This window comes from Garra rufa, chromosome 7 (genome assembly GCF_049309525.1).
Source record: "Garra rufa chromosome 7, GarRuf1.0, whole genome shotgun sequence".
NCBI lineage: Eukaryota > Metazoa > Chordata > Actinopteri > Cypriniformes > Cyprinidae > Garra > Garra rufa.
Window position 1 is genome coordinate 41,543,579 of NC_133367.1, and position 23,535 is coordinate 41,567,113.

General features: G+C 31.2%; 2 protein-coding genes across 2 annotated transcripts in view; one reads left to right on the forward strand and one right to left on the reverse strand.

Annotated features, from left to right (window-relative positions):
* Positions 1 to 11,007, forward strand: part of LOC141338899 (E3 ubiquitin-protein ligase RNF123-like) — an 89,936-nt gene extending 78,929 nt beyond the window's left edge. The window contains exon 6 of the mRNA XM_073844513.1: positions 10,829 to 11,007. Within this exon, the coding sequence (XP_073700614.1) occupies positions 10,829 to 11,007 (179 nt within the window). The remainder of the gene's footprint in view (positions 1 to 10,828) is intronic.
* The window catches only part of LOC141338169 (E3 ubiquitin-protein ligase RNF123-like), a 201,681-nt gene that overhangs the window by 98,458 nt on the left and 79,688 nt on the right, over positions 1 to 23,535 (reverse strand). The gene's annotated exons all lie outside the window — the stretch shown is intronic.

Here is a 23,535-nt window from a genome sequence, read left to right on the forward strand (position 1 = left end):
TTTTAAAGAACCCTTAAATATGAGTTAATTACTTTATATTAGACATATATATATATATATATATATATATATATATATATATATATATATATATATATATATATATAGCCCTGCATAGAAGTAATGTTTTTATAATCTTGACAAAATACATATCGTCAGAAAGGCCCAAGTCTCAAGATTCCGTATTTATTTTGTGATAGTAATATTGACAGAGAAATTTAGATATGTGTGACAAAAAAAAAAAAAAAAAATCAATGGTGTTCAAATTTGGAACATAACTTATTTAGACATAAGGCTTTAATTTTATAGCAATTTTGGATTCAAAATCATCTTTTGTTGATATATATATATATACAAGTACAAGTTCATTTTCTTAAATGTATATGTCTATAACTTTTTGATACTTTAATATTTTGAAATGAGTCCACTTCCTGCAATAATCTGCAGATTGTCATCTTAAAAAAGAACCTAAACCTTACGTCTGTATTCCATAGTGTTCATTAATTGTAAATATTCAGGTTTGTATATTGCACTTTCACGTATATGTTCAAAAATGGGGGGTGGAACGGGGTTAAAATATGCCGATTTTCTCACATATCCAAGATATCCATCATTATTGCATGGTCAAATTGAATGGTTAATTTAAAACATAATTGATCAAAGTTTGTGATCATTAAGATTTTTAAATGTTTTTGAAAGAAAGAAGTCTCTTCTGCTCAGCAAGGCTGCATTTATTTGATCAAAAATAATACAAACATCAATATTGGGAAATATTATTTCAATTTATAATAAACTGTTTATGCAAATTTATTTTAAAATATAATTTATTCCTGTGGTTCAATTTGAATTTTCAGCATCATTACTCCAGTCTTCAGTGAAGTTACTCTAATATGCTGATTTGCTGCAAGAAACAGTTCTGATTATCAATATAGAAAACAGTTGTGTTTCTTCATATTTTCTGTGGAAACCATAATATATTATCATTCAAAATACAATAAAAAATACTTTTATTCACCAAGGACAAATTAAATTGATCAGAAGTGACAGTAAAGACATATTTAATGTTACAAAAGATTTTATTTCTAATAAATGCTGTTATTTTGAAAGAAAGAATCCTGAAAAATAAAATGTATCATGATTTCAACAAAAATATGAAGCAGAAAAAAACGTGTTCATACGAACCATGATTAATGATTAAGCACTAAAAATCATAACAGAGCAGCAAATCATCATATCAGAATGACTTCTAAAGGTAATGATGATGAAAACTGAGAGTTGATCACAGGAATAACTGACAGTTTAAAATATATTGACATAGAAAACACTTATTTTAAAACTTTGACTGGTTAAATATTTATAGTTATATTATATATTTATTTTTATATAAGGGTTGTGTGTGGCATTAAAAGAAATTTAAAAAGGCATTAAAAACGTTAAATTAGATATGATGATACCTGCAGAAACCCTCTTTCTGTAATTTTATCAGACATGTTTTAGAGTTAAATAAGCATCAGAAATCATTGAGTCATTTGCTAATACTGACTAAGAGGAATGTGAATCTTTGGAGTGACAGTGAATCAATTCCATTCACTGGGTTTTGATTTGATTTAGTCATTTTTAGGTCAATAGCGATGTATGATGAACGGCTCACACATAGGTCACTTTCAAAGCAAGCTGCTTTCTGTTGCTCCTCATGAATAACTTAAACCCTTTGCGTAGTCTGTGTGGGGATTTTTTTTTTTGTGCCCTCAAGCAAAATTCCCAAATGCGTGGATTCCTATTGAAATTATTGGATATTATTGGAGTGAAATCTAGATGTCAAGCAATGAGAATCAATTTGGAACCAGATTCTTTGAATCAAGTGAATGCTAATCATTACTTACCCTCTCAGGCTATCCAAGATGTAGATGAGTTTGTTTCTTCATCAGGTTTGGAGAAATGTAGCTTTACATCATTTGCTCATTAATAGATATGAATGGGTGCCGTCAGAAAGAAAGTCCAAACAGCTGATAAAAAAACATCACAGTAATCCAAAAAAAAAACACACCACTCCAGTCCATCAGTTAGCATCTTGTGACATTAAAAGCTGCATGTTTGTAAGAAACAAATCCATCATTAAATTGTTTTTAACTTCAAACTGTTGCTTCTGTCTTAAATACGAGTCTATAATAACACTTCCTCCAGTGAAAATGTCATCTCGTCTGAATCAGAAAAGAAATTTGCAGTGTTTACAAGCAAAAACAGCTCTCAACTGAAGTGTGGGTGGATTTTTAAGTGAGAGGACAACAAAAGATGGACTTTTTCACTTTTCACTTATGGATAATGGACTTTTTAAAGTTTCAAAATGTCTTAATGATGGATGTGTCTCTTACAAACTCAAAGCTTTTCACTTCACACAATGTTAATTGATTGATTGGAGTGGTGTGGATTACTTGTGGCTTATTGTGATGTTATCAGCTGTTTGGACTATCATTGTGATGGCACCCATTCACTGCAGTGGATGCATTAGTGAGCCTCTAAATCTGATGAAGAAACAAACTTATCTACATTTTGCAACAATAACTCATTTACATTTTGCAACAGTCTAACAGGATGTAAATACAAAAGAAAAAAATAAACTGTAAATAGATGATTAATTTATATAAAGTTTCCAGAAAAACGTGTTTTGTTTGAAACTTTTCAATTAGAGAAATTAAGAAACACCTGGAATATTTCTACACCTGGCAAAAATGGCAACATCTGCTGATGCTAATGCACTTTCAGTCTTAAAAAAAGTAGAATTTATAATAACAGTCAATGTTATGTTGAGGATATATAAAGATAGAGCTTATAACGTGACACCATTCTTCCACTGAATTATACATGAAACACTGTACTGTATACTCTGAGCATGAAGTATGCAGTAAGGAATGTATTTCTTTCTGGAGTCACTGAAGGAAAAAGTTACTTTCTCATGCTGTTTCACTTCTATTATTTCATGACTTTCCTTATTTTTATATCTACTTTTTTTTCCCCCCCTCAGCTCATTACAAAACTGCAAACGAAGGGCAGGTGCTGCCTGAACAGCATTAATTAGTATGTGGAAATATGTCCACCGCTTCATTATTTCTTGTCTCTGCCAATATCAGATGTTGTTATTAAATCCAAACAGCTACGCTCCCTCATGCTAGCAATGTCATATCTAAGAAGTGCTACTGTCTTTATTGTACAGATCATTTAATCTGCATTAATGATAAACAGATCATTTATGCACTTAGCCAAACTTTCCCTCGGTTAGCAAGTCCAAGTCTGCAGGGTGTTTCGAAAGTAAAAAACACTAATATGTGCTCAGAATGTTATTTATTTATATCGTAACATATTGTGTGTGAAGTTTAATGGAAGAATTAGTGAGGTAGAAGTTGGCATGTTGATACTGGCATCGTGCCCTGAGCCGCTGCTGATATTGTCAATGTGTTGTTTATTCCCTCAGTCTTGGAAAGCAATTGTGTATAGAAAATATATCATATTTTTTGTAAAATTAAATCATGAAATATGTTACAATACAATTAAATGAATAATTTGTACAATAATGTGTATAATTATTAGCATAATATTATGAGGGGTTGAACCAGAAATAATCTAAATATAGTAAAAATTAATAAATAATAAATAATAAATGTAATACAACATATAGTTGTAACTCTGAATATATAGTTAAAAATGTAAATATATAAATGTAAATCGGAATATAAAGAGGCTAATCAAAATATAGAAATCAGAATATGAAGAAGAAAATCAGAATATATAGTTATAAATATGGATATATAAAAAATCAGAATATGTAGTTTTAAATCTGAATGTATAAATGTAAATCAGAATATAAAGAAGAAAATCAGAATATATAGCTATAAATCTGAATATGTAAATGTAAATTATAACAAATAGTTGTAACTCTGACTATATAGTTATTAATCTCACTATATTAATGTAAACCAGAATATAAAGTTAATCAAAATATATATATATAGCTATAAATCGGAATATGTAAATGTAAATTACAACAAATAGTTGTAACTCTGTCTATATAGTTATAGATGTCAATGTATAAATGTAAATCAGAATATAAAGAAGAAAAACAGAATATATAGTTATACATCTGAATATATAACAATACATCAAAATATATAGTTATAAATCTGAAAATATAAATCAGAATATAAAGTAAATCCAGAATATGAAGAAGAAAAACAGAATATATAGTTATACATCTGAATATATTACAATACATCAAAATATATAGTTATAAATCTGAAAATATAAATTAGAATATAAAGTAAATCAGAATATATAGTTATAAATCTCAATATATGTTACTGTAATCAGAATATAAAGCAGCTAATCAGAATATGAAGAAGAAAATCAGAATATATAGTTATAAATCTGGATATATAAAAATAAATCAGAATATATAGTTTTAAATCTGAAAATACAAATATAAATCCAAATATAATATAGTAAATTAGAATATGTAGTTATAAATCTGAATATAGAAATGTAAATTAGAATATAAAGAAGAAAATCTAAATATAGAAATGTAAATCAGAATATGAAGAAGTAAATCAGAATATATAGCTATAAATATGAATCTATACATGTAAATCAGAATATGAAGTAAATCAGAATATATAGTTTTAAATCGGAATATATAAATGCAATCAGAATATAAATAAGCAAATCAGAATATAGTTATCAATATGAATCTATACATGTAAATCAGAATATATAGTTATAAATCTGAATATGTAAATGTAAATTATAACAAATAGTTGTAACTGACTATATGGTTATAAATCTCAATATATGAATGTAAATCAGAATATAAAGTAAATCAGAATATATAGTTATAAATCTGTATATATAAATATAAATTACAATACATTGTTATAAATCTGAATATGTAAATGTAAGTCAGAATATAAAGAAGTAAATCAGAATATATAGTTTTAAATTGGAATATATAAGTGCAATCAGAATATAAATAAGCAAAACAGAATATATAGCTATAAATCTGAATATGTAAATGTAAATTATGACAAAAAAGTTGTAACTATACAACTATTGTGTATATAGTGTATATAGTTATGCATCTCAATCTCAAGTTTGAATTTATAAATTCCAATTTAGAGTTGCATATTCAGGATTTGTAAATATATATATATTTATATATATACATTTATAAATTCTGAATTATTTATGCATAATTAAGATGTATATATTCATAATTTTTATTAATGTGTCAAACTTGCAACTATATTTTCTTGTTTACTTCTTTACATATTCATAATTTACATTTATATTAGCAATGTATCTATTTTCAGTTTTGTATCTACATTCAGATTAACAATGCTATATATAAAAAAGTTACCAATATATTATTCATAGATATCTAAAATCTGTATTGCATATAATTGTTTCATTTTAGTTCAAATAAATTTGTATAAAAGTAAAAATTATTTAACCATACACATTAATGTGTGTGTGTATATATATATATATATATATATATATATATATATATATATATATATATAGATAGATAGATAGATAGATAGATAGATCTAAGTTATATAACTGTGTGTGTAATATATTTTTACATTTTTTACTTTGTGTAATTTTATATTTTTTTAAATGTTTGAAAATATTTAAAATAACTAAGATATTTTGATACTATATAAATGAGATCTACGGTGATGTACAGTGGCAGAATTCTGAATCAAATCTCAAAGTAATGTGAAAAGAAAGCTCAGTCCATTGCACAACCATTGCCAATGCTCAGATTGCCTGGAGGGCTAAAGGACTTCCATGTACACACATCTACAGCAGCCATATATAATAAATGAGTGCTGGAGGCAGCGCAGATTCATTGTGTCGGCTTACAGAAAGACATTTATACCAAAGAATTCAGAGGAACGGAGAGATTAATGAGGAAAGACAGGCCGTAGGTGGTCTACATTAACACTTCAAAGGGTATGTCCATCGTCAAGCGCTCGAGTCGACCTGTGCGCCTTTCACCGCATATGAACTAATGACAGGTCAAAATACCACAGCCTTCCTTGAACCAGCGCAGTACGACCGTCCCGTCTCATTATCCCAGCTCCTCTGAAGGAGGTTTCACAGGGATGCTAATGGCCGTAATGACATTAAGCCATGTTCCTATCACAAAGCCACCGGTTTGGATGTGATGCCGAATTGATCTGGCCGCACGGCTTTTGACATGGATCCTCCAGGGCGAGTCGAAGGACTAATTAATGTCTAGATGGCGTGGGAAAGATTCCCGCCGCTCATCTGCAGGACTGTGCTGTGTTTGGGAAGCTCCTAGAGAGCTCCAATCCCTTATTTAGGCAAAATTCTGTCATTATTTACTAGCCTTCATTGCGTCTCAAAGCTATACGGCCTTGTTTCAACTATGAAAAAAAGAAGACAAATTGGAGGATGTTGGTGCTTCGTTTTTATATTGGGAACTGGGGCAGTTGAGCTCAAAAAAAATGACACAGTGCACCGCTGAAGTAATCCATAACACTTATGCACTATATTCCAAGTCTACTGAAGCCCTACAATAGAGCAATGTGAAAAAAGCTGTACTTTAGTGTACTTTGTTATTCACTGTATGAACCCTTTATATTTTTAGACATTAATATTGAAATATTAAAATTAATGTGTTATTTATAATAATAAATAATAATAATAATTGTAAACTTTTAAAGTATTTTGCAATGTACTAAGTTAGAATGAACCCTTTATATTTTTAGAAACTAATATAAAAATAATAAATTTAATATTTTATTATTTATTAAAAATATTAATAATTATTATTTGAAATTTCTAAATATTTTGCAGTGTACCAAGTTAAAACGAGCCCTTTATATTTTTTCTAATATTAAAATATCAAAATTAATATTTTATAATTTATTAAAATAAAAATAATAATAATAATAATAATAATAGTTAATTAAAAAAAATATATATTTTGCAATGTATAAAGTATTGAACCCTTTATATCTGTAGGAACTAATATTAAAATATAAAAATATATTGTATTATTTATATTAATAATACTAATAGTAATTAATAATACATTAATTAAAGTTAATAATAATAATTACTACTATTATTATTATAACTTTGAAAATGTTAAAATATAAAAATTAACAGTGCATTATTTATTAAAATAATTTTATAATAATATAATAACGTGAACAATTTAACATATTGTGCAATGTACCAGGTTAGAATAAACCCTTTATATATTTGTAAAACTAATATTAAAATTAATATTGTATTATCCATTAAAATAATAATAATAATAATAATAATAATAACAATAATAATAATAATAATAATAATAATAATTATTATTATTATTATTATTATTATTATTTATTATAACTTTGAAAATGTTAAAATATTAAAATTAATAGTGCATTATTTATTAAAATATATATTAAAAATATCTGTATACAATTATGTATAATTGAATTTGATTATATTATATAAATATAAAAAAGCTAAATAATATTAGAATATTAAAAATGATATTTTAATAACTTATATAATAAAATATGATTTATTTGTGATAATGATTTAATTAATAATAATTTACATATTAAATATTGCAAATAAGTACAATGGAGACTAGAAATGCACCTTGTGAATCTGAATTAAATAGAACTGAAAATTGAAATGGAAAGCTTAGCGAATATAAATGGAATCTTATCGGAAAGAAAAATTAATTTTTAAATACATCATTTATTATACCTAGAAATAAATTATACTGAATTCATTATCTATAATACAATTTTATTGGAATTTCTTTTGTAAAAGCACCCAGTGGATATGAATTTAATGTAATTAAATTGAAAGTGGATCTTGAATACTAAACTTGTTTTTCTTTTTTCCCCCTTTTCTTCATTTTGGGAGGTTGGTGACCTCAGTCCTAATTTATTTTTTATTATACGAATGTTCCCTTACTGTATTTCTATGTATTATTTAATTAAAAATGAATCAAATTGAATCTAAACAAATCAAAAACATGTTTAAGGTTTGATAGCCTCCATTTCTCCATTTTTGTTTTTCATGTATATTTATTTATTTCTCAATAGTAGGTTCAAGGCACCATGAGGGTGAGTAAATAATGTCAGAAGGTTCATATTTGCATGGACTTTTAATTGAAGCTCTGCGGGCTGAGTTTGTGTGAGAGTTGGCAGTTGATTGATGCGTTTTGATCTGTGCTAATGATGCGCTTTCAAACCTGGAAGGGTTTCCCGGTGATAAAGGCCAAAAGTTTCATTAACATGGCTCTGGTTTGAATGTCCCTCATAAATATTCCATGTAAATATCACTGCGGCACTCATAATGTGCAGGTGTGTAACGCGTGCTCTGCGGCAGATGCTCATCGCTGAGAGCCTCTCCAGACACTCACCAACCCAAGGAAGCGCAAACCGACCCGTTTGCTGTTAGATGTGATGGCCGTCATCAGAACAATCTGCCAGAGCTTCTGGACGGGTGCCGTGAACTATTGGCAAAGTGCATGCTGTAGATGTCATGATCACACATGGAGGACTCGAATCTCACTAATTTAGTCCTGCTTGAGCGGCGTGAGCTGATCTGAATAGCGAATGAATGCCACTAAACTAATGTGGTTTGCTAGCAGCTTAATAACTTGCAAGTTGCATGCTAGTCATCATGTTATGAAAACACTCTTTCCATAACAACACACTCCAACATGGATAATGAATGACTAAAGCATAATAAATTCAGAATATTGTATAGTAGTAGTGTTCTGATTGTATTATTATTTTAGGTTTTCATAGCAAGGACAGATTTGTTGTTGTTGTTGTTGTTGTTGTTAAAATTTGATACCTTTATTGACATGAAAAAATAATTAAAAATATAATATAAAATAATAAAGTTTATCAAAATGTAAAAATGTATCATTGTATAATAAAATTATAAATTAAGTTACATAATAATTTAACAAACAAACTTTGTAAATGGTAACATTTATTAAATATTCAACAGTCATTGTTTTAATTTTGCAATTAAACAATTATATATAATGTAATTTGTGAAGATAAAATTGTAAATCAGAATATATAATTGTAAATCAGAGTATATAGTTGTAACTCAGAATATATAGTTGTAAATTTGAATATATAGGAGTAAATCAGAATATATAGTTGTTAGTCAGAATATATAGGAGCAATTCTGAATATATATAAATAAATCAGAATATATATTTATAAATCAGAATATATAAATGTAACTCAGAATATATAGAAGTAAATCAGAATATATAGGAGTAAATCAGAAAATATAATTGTAAATCAGAATATATAGTTGTAAGTCTGAATATACAAATGTAACTTGGAATATATAGTTGTAAGTCTGAATATATATTTATAAATCAGAATATAGAATTGTAAATCAGAATATATAAATGCAAATCTGAAATATAAAAAGTAACTCAGAATATATGAATGTAACTCAGAATATAAAATGATTCATCTTATTTATAAATGTAAATCATATATATAGAAGTAAATATGAATGCATAGTTATAATGTGAACATATAAGTGTAAATTGTGAATATGTAGTTATAAATCTCAATATATACATGTAAATTGCAATATGTAGATTTAAGTCTGAATATATATATATATATATATATATATATATATATATATATATATATATATATATATATATATAGCACAAACAAAATGTAAGACACAGTACAATAAAATATTCTGAATATGCGGTTACTTTTGAATGGCTGTCAATGGAGACATAACTATAGAGCATGTAGTTTTGGCATCTGTCAGCAGTTGTTCACTGAAGCGTGTAAACTAGCCAAACCTTGACAACTTGTTTGCACCTGCCGTGTGATTCTAGCTACAGTCATTTTAACATCAGAACTGTGGCATCAGACGCCGTAACGGTGCTTTTCCACTTCGTCTTCCACTTGCAATCAAGACGCCGACTGTTCATCAGTCCAAAACATTGGGAGAACCAGCGATGATTGGCAATGTCAGGACCAATTTTGGCAGTTGCAGACTAGACGAGCATGAAATTGCCACAGGGAAAGTAAAAGCTGAAAGAAAAACAAGCCTCCCAGACCTATAGCGTTCGCAACAAGAGTCTAAAATTATCAAGCTGATCCCAAAGTCCCGACGCATTCATGATGAGCCTGATGAATGGGTGCGGGGTGATGGGGAGGGTCTTTCACACATTCCCCCTCAGGCAATTAAACCCGGTTAGTGACGGATAGGAAAATGATGGAAATGCAATTAGAAAGTTTTTCTTTGGGCATTGATCTTTTTTGATTGTGCCAGTCAACGCCGACGAACGGGATTTTGAGTGGCAGTTGTAACTGCGGTTTCCTCTAAGCCACATATGAGTGATGTGCATCATTTCTGATATATTTTATTATAAACGTATAAACAATTGATTTAAATGGATTGTCATTTTCTAAAAAGGCTACAATGGAAACATTAATCAGTTTTACTAGATGCACACTTTGCTTTATGACTCATATTTATATGCTGCTTGCAAAAAATAGTGATATATTTTGGATAAATGTACGGATGGTGGGAAAGATGAATATGGATGAATGGATGACTACTGCCAGCCAAAAACTGCATTCTATACTGACATTGAAAATCCAGTCCATGTTTAGTCATGCTGTTTGCATCTGCATTGTGGAAAACTCACCAATGAGCAATTCCCCAAATGTACGATGTGTCAGTACGGTGTGTAAAGTCTGACATTTGTTGTGTTTGTTTTGCACAGATACGGACTATATCAGCACGGAGGAAGAGCAGAAGGTAGAACAGATGCTAACTTTCCTGACGGAGGAGTCCAAGCAGGCAGCTGCCAGCACAGCGGTGAGTACTGCTTCCCACACAGGTTCAGCAAACCACAACCAGCCTCTCCATCGTACCATGACTAGAGTCAAAATCTGCCACTGACGGACAGCAATATGGTGTCTGTCACCTCAGTCATGAACCGTTAATATGAACTTTGCAGCTTACAACTTGAGAAATTCTGCCAAAAGTAACATTTGACATTTTACTATTTAAATATTCCAGCATAATGTTAGCTCACACAAATAATTAGCTTTATCTGCTTCTGCAGACCTTAATGAGTCTGATAGTCCATGTTGGACTTCACATAACTTTTTTCTAATAATTTCAGTCCAAAATAACAGATTATGGAAAAATATTGCGAATAACTCAAGAACTGGTTGAACTGGTTTCTTGGGGGAACGCAATACTTTCAGGAGAAGACAATACTTGCTAGAGAAACTTTCTTGGGATACGCAATTTTACAAGAGATCAAAGTTTCATGGAGCAATGTAATACTTTTGCGAGAAAATGGTCAGATTCTTGAGAGATAGCAATGTATCTTGGGTAGAACACAATACTTTCGGTTTACACTATACTTGATATATGAGAGAAAGCTAAGTTGCTCAAGAGAATGCAATACTTCTGCAAGAGAACTTAAAGTTTCTTGGGGAGTTGCTAAGTTTTTATGAGAGAATGGCAAGTTTATGAAAAAGAATCCAGCACCACTTGTGATGAAGGGAACTTTAATACTTTAAAAGTACTAATGCCTTTTGGGCTAAGCAGTTTCCCCAGAATATTCCAAAAAAAAAAAAACATCATACTGTACACAGACATTTATAAACACATCTCCATATTGGATTACTTGTTCACAAATTAGCAACAGCTGACAAGCTTAAGTCGAGTCATCACATTAATTAATTAGAGTTAACTATTCTAAAAGTGACAATTACCCAATCAAAGTAGATCCACATCAGATGAACATATCTTACAAATCAAAAAGGGAGTCATACAACACACTTAAAACCACCATCATAGAAAGTCTTTAAGAGAAAATCCTCATTCATACCTATTGGAAATCAAAGTTTCTTAGGACAAAGCAATACTTTTATGAGAAAATGGTCTGATTCTTGAGAGAAAGCATTGTATCTTGGGGAGAACACAATACATTTGGGGTGCCACTATACTTGATAAATGAGAGAAAACTAAGTTTCTCTAGAGAATGCAATACTTCTACAAGAGAACTTAGAGTTTCTTGGGAAAATGCTAAACTTTTATGAGAGAATGGCAGGTTTATGAAAAAGAATCCAGCACCACTTGTGATGAAGGGAACTGTAATACTTTAAAAGTACCGATGCCTATTGGCCTAAGCGTTTCCCCCAGAATATTCCAACAAACATCATACTGTACACAGACATTTATAAAGACATCTCCTTATTGGATTACTCGTTCACAAATTAGCAACAGCTGACAAGCTTAAGTCGAGTCATCACATTAATTAATTAGAGTTAACTGTTCTAAAAGTGACAATTACCCAATCAAAGTAGATCCACATCAGATTAACATATCTTACAAATCAAAAAGGGAGTCATACAACACACTTAAAACCACCATCATAGAAAGTCTTTAAGAGAAAATCCTCATTCATACCTATTGGAAATCAAAGTTTCTTAGGACAAAGCAATACTTTTATGAGAAAATGGTCTGATTCTTGAGAGAAAGCATTGTATCTTGGGGAGAACACAATACATTTGGGGTAACACTATACTTGATATATGAGAGAAAACTAAGTTTCTCTAGAGAATGCAATACTTCTACAAGAGAACTTAGAGTTTCTTGGGAAAATGCTAAACTTTTATGAGAGAATGGCAGGTTTATGAAAAAGAATCCAGCACCACTTGTGATGAAGGGAACTGTAATACTTTAAAAGTACCGATGCCTATTGGCCTAAGCGTTTTTCCCAGAATATTCCAACAAACATCATACTGTACACAGACATTTATAAACACATCTCCTTATTGGATTACTCGTTCACAAATTAGCAACAGCTGACAAGCTTAAGTCGAGTCATCACATTAATTAATTAGAGTTAACTGTTCTAAAAGTGACAATTACCCAATCAAAGTAGATCCACATCAGATAAACATATCTTACACATGAAGAAAGTGAGTCATACAACACACTTAAAACCACCATCATAGAAAGTCTTTAAGAGAAAATCCTCATTCATACCTTTTAGAAACAGACTTTTTGCAAGAAATCAAAGTTTCTTAGGGCAAAGCAATACTTTTGTGAGAAAACGGTCTGATTCTTGAGAGAAAGCATTGTATCTTGGGGACAACACAATACATTTGGGGTAACACTATACTTGATATATGAGAGAATGCTAAGTTTCTCAGGAGAATGCAATACTTCTGCAGGAGAACTAAGAGTTTCTTGGGAAAATGCTAAACTTTTGAGAAAATGTCAAGTTTGTGAAAAAGAATCCAGCACCACTTGTGATGAAGGGAACTTTAATACTTTAAAAGTACCGATGCCTTTCAGTCTAAGCGGTTTCCTCAGAATATTCCACAATTATCATACTGTACACAGACATTTAGAAACACATCTCCATATTGGATTATTCGTCCTTTGGAATCTGATTGATTGATTGCTTCTGTGGACATGTCTTTTACACAGGTAACAAGCTGAGATTAGGATCACTCCCTTTAAGAGAGTGCTTCTAATCTCATCTCTTCACCTGTATAAAAGACACCTGGTAGCTAGAAATCTTGCTGATTGATAGAGGCTTAAATACTTATTTCACTCATTAGTCTTGTTTCCATGCACCTTGTGAAGTGGTAAAGTTGCACCCAGATCTCATCTCATTAGAATGGCAAGTTTCTCTGGAAAATATTTTCGTGAGAGAATGCAAACTTATTTGGGGGAGCATTTTGCTTTCAGGAAAACGCAATACTTTTGAGAAAGAATGCAACATTTCTTGGGAGCATGCAATAGTTTTGCAAGACAATGCAAATGGTTTGTTAGAGCACAGTTTCTTGGAGGAATGCAAAACTTTGATGAGAGAAAACGCAAAGTTTATCAGGAGAGCACAATACTTTTGTGAGAGAATGCATTACTTTTGGGAAAAAGCAGTGTTGTTGAGAGAATGCAAATATTTTGTAATAGAACAAAGTTTCTCATGTGAACACAATACTTCTGTGAGAGAATGCAACGTTTATTGAGGCATTGCAATACTTTTGCGAGAGAACACAGATATTTTGTAAGAGAACAAAGGTTCTCAGGGGAATGCAGTGCCTTTGGGGGAACGCAAAACTTTTACGAGAAAATGTCAAATTTCTCGGGAGAACTATATTTTCATGAGAGAATGCAACATTACTTGGAAGAATGCAATAATTTTGGTAAAAAAACGCTAAGTTTCTCAGGAGAGTTGAATACTTGTGCAAGAGAATGCTAATGTTTTACGAGTGAACAAAGTTTCTTAGGACAGCGGAATACTTTTTGAGAGAACGCAAATGTTTTGTAAAAGAACAAAGTTTATTGGGGGAATGGAATACTTTTGGGGCAAAACTTCAGAGAGAATGCTAAATTTATTGGGAGAACAACATTTTCATGAGAAGATTTTTTGTGAGAAAATGCTAAATTTCTCAGGAGAATACAATACTTGTGCTGGAGAATGCAACGTTTCTTGGGAGAACATTATTTTTGAGAACGCAACTTTTCAGGAATGCAATACTTTTGGGGGAACACCAAACTGATGTGAGAGAACGCCAAATTTCTTGGTAGAACTAAATTTTAGTGAATGAATACAACGTTACAGTACTTGGAGTAATACAATAGTTTTTGGGGAAAAATATTTTTTTTTTGTGAGAAAACAGAGAAAATGCAATATTTGTGCTAAAGAATGCAGCGTTTCTTGGGAGAATGCAACACTTTGGTGAGAAAATAATGTTTTGCGGGGGAATTCAATACTTCTTACAGAGAAAATGCAGTGTTTCTTGGGGGAACAATACTTTTGGGAGAATGCAACACTTTGGCTAATAAAGGAGAATGTTTTATAAGAGAAAGTTTCTCGGGGGAATGCAGTAGTTTAGGGGGAACACAAAACTTTTGTGAGAGAACATTTCTTGGGAAAACAGTTTTCATGAGAGTATGCAACAATTTTTGATGGAATGCAATACTTTTGGGAGACAAACACTTTTTTTTACAAGAAAACAAAGTTTCTCAAGAGAATGCAATACTTTTGCAAGAGAATGCAACATTTCTTGGAAGAACTCACCACTTTTGTGAGAGAACACCACATTTTTGGAGAAAATATTTTCATGAGAGAATGCAACAAGAGAAATATGTTTCTCAGGAGAACGCAATACTTTTGTGAGAAAATGCAATTTTTTTGTAAGAGAACAAAGTTTCTTGGAGGAAGAATGCCAAATTTCTTGGGAAAACTAAATTTTTGTGAGAAAATGAAACTTACTTGGTGGAACAATTCTGGGAGAACGATACTTTTTTCTTGAGAAAACAGTTTCTCAGGAGAATACAATACTTAGTGAGAGAATGCAACGTTTCTTGGGGGAACAATACTTTTGGGAGAACATACGAAATGGGTAATGCACAAAATGGGAAAACAATTTTCGTGAGAGAATGGAACATTATTTGGAGGAATGCACTTTTAAGGGAACACTTTTTTTGGAGAAATATTTTAATGAGAGAACACAGTGTTATTTAGGGGAATGCTCAATATTTAAGGAACAATACTTTTTTGTGGAAAAACAAAAAAAAATTGTGAGAAAATGCAAAGTTTTTCAGGAGAATGCAATACTTCTTCAAGAAAATCCAATGTTTCTTAGGAGAACAATACTTTTGGAGAAACAAAGTTTCTCAGAAGAATGCAATATTTTTAGAGAATGGAAAACTTTTGCAAGTGAACACTACATTTCTTGGGAAAACAATATTTTCTTTAGAGAATGCAACAGTACTTGGGGGAATGTAATATTTTGGGAAAACACAATACGTTTGTTAAGTTTCTCAGGAGAAGAGTACTTGTGCAAGAGAATGCAACGTTTCTCCGGGGAACAATACTTCTGGGAAATCACAATACTTTTACAAGGGAATGCAAATGTTTCATAAGAAAACATGTTTTATAAGAGTTTCTTTGGGGAATGCAGTACTTTTGGGGGAACACAAAAGTTTTGAGAAAGAATAGAATACAAATGTTTTGCGAGGGAACAAATTTTATCAGGAGAACGCTATACTTTTGCAAGAGAGCGCAAATTATTGTAATTTTTTTTGTTCACCATGCCCTCTTAGTGGCTTCATAAATCATGCAACAAATTACATAAGAATGGTTTTACAAACAATTTACACCTAAAATTGCCCTGCTGGTTTTTCCTAATGTGTCAAGCTGTTCTGTAGCTGATTGTCTTTCAACCAATGACTCAAACAATCAACAAATTTTCAGTGGATGTATAACATGGTTTTGAAAATTAGACACAATCTTATAATCTTACAATGTATTGAAGCAACCGTCCTTTAAAAGGCTTGTTTAAATTATGAAAATGAAGCGATTGATTCATAAGTGGCTGAAAAAATCATTCTGGCGTTTCTCTCAATCCTCCTCCATCTTACACTCTTCTTTTGATTTGCAATGGATCTACCAGTTTGGCCGAACCAATGGAAGACAAGGACAGCTTCAGTGTCACCATTGCATCTTACAGTAAACTACTACTTTATGGTCCCTCAAGCACCTTAAGCAATAAATCCTGCTGTAGCTTTTAACAGCATGACGGTGGGTGGCAATAAAAGGCTGTTAGTGATTTTCTGAAGTGGAATCACAAGGTTCCCAGAGGTTTCTGTGGCATAACGTTAATGTAATGGCTGCCCCATTCAGGTCTTTCCACAGCCGGTACTCCGATCTTGCCAGGTCCACCGCAGCATTAGACAGCAGAAAGTGAAGCTCTTCCCTCGAGAGCTTCCCTCTGCAGAGAAATATGATCGTCCATTCCCATCTCCCACAATGCAGCAGCAGACCCACCTCAGCACAGAGCAGCCAATTCAATTTAAACAGATAATTCTCCTCTGCGTTAAATTGAGTTGTGCAGTCTGCTGCATCGCAGCAACACCAGAAATAAGCATGTTTATTTTCTAAAATAGCTGTATAACCTTTTGATAATCTTATTAAAATGGGATATGTTGGTAAATATGGGCAGCTGGCATGACGTATAATTCTGCCATCTTTAAAGAAAGGATATTACATTTCCCCCTCTTATAGTTTAATTTAATCTTTGCTTTACTTTTTGTTACTTCTTTGCTTATTTTGGTTTTGATTTGCTTGTATACATGCTTTGCTTTGTTTTTTTTTTGCCTTGTTTAGCTTTGTCTGCCTCACTGTCTGTCTGTGCATTAGTTTATTTTTGTTTGTTTTGTTTTGCGTTTTTGTTTTGTTGTTTTGCTTTGCTTTGTTTTGCCTTGCTTTTTTGCTTTTAGTTTTTTTTTTTGCCTTTTTTGCTTTTAGTTTTGTTTTGCCTTACTTTTTTGCTTTGTTTCATTGTGTTGTTTTGCTTTTTTTGTCTTTGATTTTTTTGCCTTACCTTTAGCTTTGTTTTGTTTTATTTAGTTATTTTGCTTTTTTGCTTTGTTTCATTTTGTTGTTTTGCATTGTTTTTTTGCTTTGTTTTGTTCCATTGTCCAACTTTGTTTTGCTTTGTTTTTGATTTGTTTTGCCTTAACTTTTGCTGTGTTTTGTTTTATTTTGCCTTTTTGTTTTGCCCTGCTTTGTTTTGCCCTGCTTTGCCCTGCTTTTTTTGCTTTTTGTTTTGCTTTTTTGTTTCATTTTGTTGTTTTGTTTTGTTCAATTGTTTTGCTTTGCTTGCAACTTTGTTTTGCCTTGCTTTTTTGCTTTTTGTTGTTTTGCTTTGCTTTCTTTTTGTTTGTTTTGATTAGTTTTGCCTTACTGTTCGCTTTGTTTTGTTGTTTTGCTTTTTTTTTTTTGCCCTGCTTTTTTGCTTTTTGTTTTGTTTTGATGTTTTGCTTAGTTTTTCCCCTTTTTTGCTTCGTTTCATTGATTTGCTTTGCTTTTCTTTATGGCTTTGTTTTGCCTGGCTTTTTGCTTTTTGTTTTGTTGTTTTGCTTTGTTGATTTGTTTTGCCTTGTTTTTTTTTTTTTTTGCTTTGTTTTGTTTCATTGTTTGGCTTTGGTTTATTGTTTTTTGTTTCATTGTTTTGCTTTGCTTTGTTGCTTTCTGTTTTATTGTTTTGCTTTCATTTGTTGCTTTGTACTGTTTTATTGTTTTGCTTTTTGTTGTGTTGCTTTGTTTTTCCCTGCTTTTTTACTTTGTGTCATTGTTTTGCTTTGCTTTTCTTTTTGGCTTTGTTTTGCCTGGCTATTTTCTTTTTTGTTTTGTTGTTTTGCTTTGGTTTATTGTTTTTTGTTTTGTTTCATTGTTTTGCTTTCATTTGTTGCTTTGTACTGTTTTGTTTTGCTTAGATTTTTTGCTTTTTGTTGTTTTGCTTTGTTGCTTTGTTTTTCCCTGTTGTTTGCTTTGTTTTGTGGCTTTGTTTGCCTAGCTTGCTTTTTGTTTCATTTTGTTGTTTTGCTTTGTTAATTTGTTTTGCCCTGTTTTTTTTATTTTGTTGTTTTTTGTTTCATTGTTTGCAGCTTTATTTTGCTTTTTTTTGTTTCTTTCATTGTTTTGATTTGCTTTGTTGCTTTTTGATTCATTGTTTTGCTTCCCTTTGTTGCTTTGTATTGTTTTGTTGTTTTAATTTGCTTTGTGCCTTTATTTTGTCTAGCTTTTTGCTTTTTGTTTTGTTGTTTTACCTTGTTTTTTATTTGTTTTGTTTCATTGTTTTGTGGCTTTATTTTGCTTTGGTTTATTGTTTTTTTTTTATTGTTGTTACTTTGTTGCTTTGTTTTGTTTCAATTTGTTGTTTTTCTTTGTGATTTTTTTTTTGCCTTGCTTTTTGTTTAATTGTTTTGCTTTGTGGCTCTGTTTTGCTTTACTTTTTGCTTAGCATTGATTTGTTTAGTTAATTTCGCTCTGTATTGCTTTGTGTCTTTGTTTTGCTTTCTCTGCTTTTTATTCCTTTATTCCTTATTCCTTGCTGTTTTTTTTTTTCTCCTTTTTTGGGGGCAGGGGTTACATGTTAATCTGTGTTGGTCTAACTGATCTGTCTGCCTCACTGTCTGTTTATTAATCCATATATATCTACACTATATTGCCAAAAGTATTGGGACACCCCCTTCTAATGAAAAGGTTTGAATACTTCAGTAATTTACATGGGTACAAATATTAATGTTTAAGCATGTAATGATATTCTAGGGAATTGTGTGCTTCTAATTTTATAGCATATAAATGCAGACCTTGAGCCAGAATCTCATCGCCAAACACCAATGACTTGTACATACACTATATGGACAAAAGTATTGAAAAACCCCCTTCTTTAGAACAGAAAAAGGCACTTCCAAAACTCTGGCAACAAAGATGGAAACAATTCATGTATTTAAAAATTGTATTTCCATCTCTGTTGCACCAGTTTTGGAAGTGTCTAAAATGACTTTACCGATATGTACAAGTCATTGGTATTTAGCGATGAGATTTTGGCTCAAGGTCTGCATTGCAAGTTATTCCACACTGACTGAATCAATCATTTCTATTTGAACCTTGCTTTAAACACATAGGCATTGTCATGTTAGAATAAAAAAGGGTTGTGTCCAAATTGTTGCTATAAAATTAGAAGCACACAATTCCCTAGAATATCATTATATGCTTAAACATTAAGATTTGTACTCATATTAACTCGAATATTTGTATTTAAAAATAAAATCATCACATAACATTTGAAAACCACTACTGAATACAAAAAGAAAACCAAAATAGTTAAAAATAATTTGATATATACATTTTTCCTTATAAACTAATATGCTCTTTAAGGTAGATTCTAAATATTAAAACGAAATCAAAACTGCTCCCCTACTTGTATAACAATGAGAAATGATGAGGTATATAAGGCATTGCAGCAGTCGCTTTTAATTTGCACCACAAGGTGTAAATTTTCACATTTTTACCTCCGAGGTTTACGTGTTGATTTCTCTGTTTACTTCTAAAACCGTCTCTTGTCATTTATTCTCCTGGAGCAGATTGCAGTGTGTCTGACACTATATTTTCAGTCAAAGCGGAAGCATTTTAATGATATTCCAAAACATATTTGCGCTTCAGAGGATCTCTGCCATAATTATCGTCAGTTTTCTGTCATTACACTACGAATGGAGAATTGCGCCAAATTACAGATGCAATCATGAGGTGGTGCGAGCCTCAGATAAACCAACAGTTTATTCACATTTTGTAAACATTTTGAGATATTCAAGTAATGCATTCAGTTACTTACAATTAGTTTTTAGTTCTTTTTGCCAATACTTTTGTACATAACATCACCTAAAATCAAATCAGCCACTTTTACTTTAAGAAATATTACAAGTATAATAAATTATTAAAGAGGAAATACACCTTTTTTAGCCTTTTATGCATATTCAAAGTTAAACTGAAGCTGACAACGTACAGTATTTTGCAATAAACGCCAGATCATCTGGTGGCAGATGTACAGTACATGCAAACTGATTTATGAATGCAAATCACCTTGCTGCGCCTGGTTAACGCTGAGAGAACAAAACAGCATGCTTTTACATATTTATCATCTGGCCACAATTTAAACAAAAAATAAGGAGATTTTCTTGTTGTGTTATGATATGCCTATTGGCAACATGATTTGTTTTCATGTCACCATGCAGAACTTTAATAAACAGAAATATTATTGCTATTATTCCCCTTAAGGTTTTGAGTGATGAACTCTAGCTAATGCAATATTGTTATTGTGTTACGTTGGCATCTTTTATGAGCCATTACTATTTATTGCTACAATAATCCTACTTACTCATATGTCCAACCATTGATTAAAAGTTAATACATTGCGTCTCTATAGATCAGCCTTTGTTAATTGAGACCAGTGGTTTCCATGTGTGATCAGTTTGATTTGTTTTGGGTGAGAAAACAAAAGATTGAACTCTTCAATTCACTTTAAGTGTTTATTATAATGGCAGAAAGGAAGCACTTTTTTGTTTCTTCTCTTTTGGGGTTTGTAAATTGTTTTGAAAGAAGTCTCTTTTGCTCACAAAAGCTGCATTTATTTGATCAAAAATACTATCATATTCTATATTATTACAATTTAAAATAACTTTTAGTTGTGAATATATTTTAAAATGTAATTAAGTTGGCTTGAGAAAGCCAACTTACTGAAATGCTGTTTAAACTTTATTTATTCTTCTGAGATTTTTCCTCCTAGAGCTTTAACTCTACAAACTCAGGTCAGATCTTCAGACTGATCTCACCGGGTGTGATCTATCTATCTATCTATCTATCTATCTATCTATCTATCTGTCTATCTGTCTGTCTGTCTGTCTGTCTGTCTGTCTTCAACTTGTTAATCATGCTAGAAACATACTAGCAACTTGCTAATCATGCTAACAACATGCTAATCATGCTAGAAATATGCTTGCAACTTGCTAATCATGCTAACAACATGCTAATCATGCTAGAAACAAACTAGCAACTTGCTAATCATGCCAGAAACATACTAGCAATTTCCAAATCATGCTAGAAACATGTTAAAAACTTGCTAATCATGTTAGAAACATGCTAGCAACTTGCTAATCATGTTAAAACATGCTAGCAACTTGTTAATTAAGCTATAAACTTGTTAATCATGTTAGAAACATGCTAGCAACTTGTTAATCATGTTAGAAACATGCTAGCAACTTGTTAATCATGTTAGAAACATGTTAGCAACTTGTTAATCATGCTAGCAATATGTTAGCAACTTGCCAATCATGCTAGAAACATGCTAACAACTTGCTAATCATGTTAGAAACATGCTAGCAACATGCTAATCAAGCTATAAACATGCTAGCAACATGTTAATCATGCGAGAAACATGCTAGCAACATGCTAATCATGTTAGAAACTTGTTAGCAACATGTTAGCAACTTGCTAATCATGCTAGACACATGTTAACAACTTGCTAATCATGTTAACAACATGCTTATTATGCTAGAAACACGCTAACAACTTGCTAGTAACTAGCTTTCTATCTATCTGTCAACTTTAAGCTTTAAAAAAATGCAAAAATTGAAATTGAAATACAGACGTTTTTCTTTTTCATGGTGAAAAATGGATGAGCAAAATTAAAAAAAAAAAGTTTGATTTTCTATTTATATTTCAAATAACAAAAAATAAAATCACTAGAAAACAGAATTGAATCTATCAACTTTAGGCTTTTAAAACTACTTTAAACATCAAACTATTTCAGATACTTTAAACTACAAACTATTTTTTACTTTTTAAACTTATTAAACTTTTTTAACTTTGTAAAGCTTTTCAAACTTTCTGGTCCAGCTCTCTCAAGCCAACTTAAAATTTGTCTTGACAAACTTTTTTATCAAGTTTATTCCTGTGATGCAATGCTGAATTTTCAGCAACATTACTCCAGTCTTCAGTGTCACATGATCCTTCAGAAATCAGTCTAATATGTTAATTTGCTGCTCAAGAAATTATTATCAATCTATTCTCAATTATCATTGTGGAAATAGTAATACAGTATTTTCAGGTTTCTTCGATGAATAGAAAGTTCAAAAGAACAGCATTCATTTAACCCCTTAAGCTCTGCGGCTATTTGGGGGATTTCCGCCTGCATTTGGCCTACCTAAATTCAAATAGTTCCCCTATACACATACAATGGAGGAAATTAAAAAAAATGGTTTCATTGTATAGAAAACCTTTTAAACTACATAATATCAGTGTAATTCTTTATAAATAACATTATATAGATTTCAAATATTACAATAAAAACAAAAAAAACATAGGCGCTTTTTGATTTTTTTTTTCAAAAGTTTTTTTTGAAAGTCTATAACTCAGGATTTAGGTGTCTCAGTTCTTTGCAAATTGTTTTGTTTGATTCCACTAGGTCTCAGGATATACCAGAAAAAAGATTTTTTCATATAACAGTTTCTAATTGAAAGTTATTGAATTATAACCGAAGGGAGTCGCATTGCCCCTTTTCCCCCTTTTCCCCCTTTTTCCCCCTAAAAGTGTCCTTCTGTTTCTTTGCAAAAACAGGCTTTATAAAGCACATTATTGAGAATAGAATAGAATAGAATACTATTTTACTATGTACCATAGCACTTTTCATGATAATTGACTGAATTATGTTTCATTTTTATGTTTGCCTGTGTATTTACTGAAACACATACTGTACTTTACTGTCAACATTCAATATACACTCAATACATAGCTTAGCAGATTGTTTTGGTGTCCTTTACGTTTCAAAGTAATTATAAGAATAAAACAAACCTGAATAGAAGCACTGTTATACTTATAGACGCGCTTATGAGCCGCGGATCCTCTGCTCTCCATGGAAACGGCCCGTTATTTATTCATTTAGCGTCTATTTTGGATAATTGAGACCGCTATTTTCCTCCGAGACGCCAACAGACGCATATCTCCGGTGTAAGAGTCCAAAAACTACATATCCCACAATGCCCGGCACCGTCGAAGCATCTTTTGTGACCCGGAACCTCTCCATGGCTCTGCTTCTTCTTCGCGTCTGG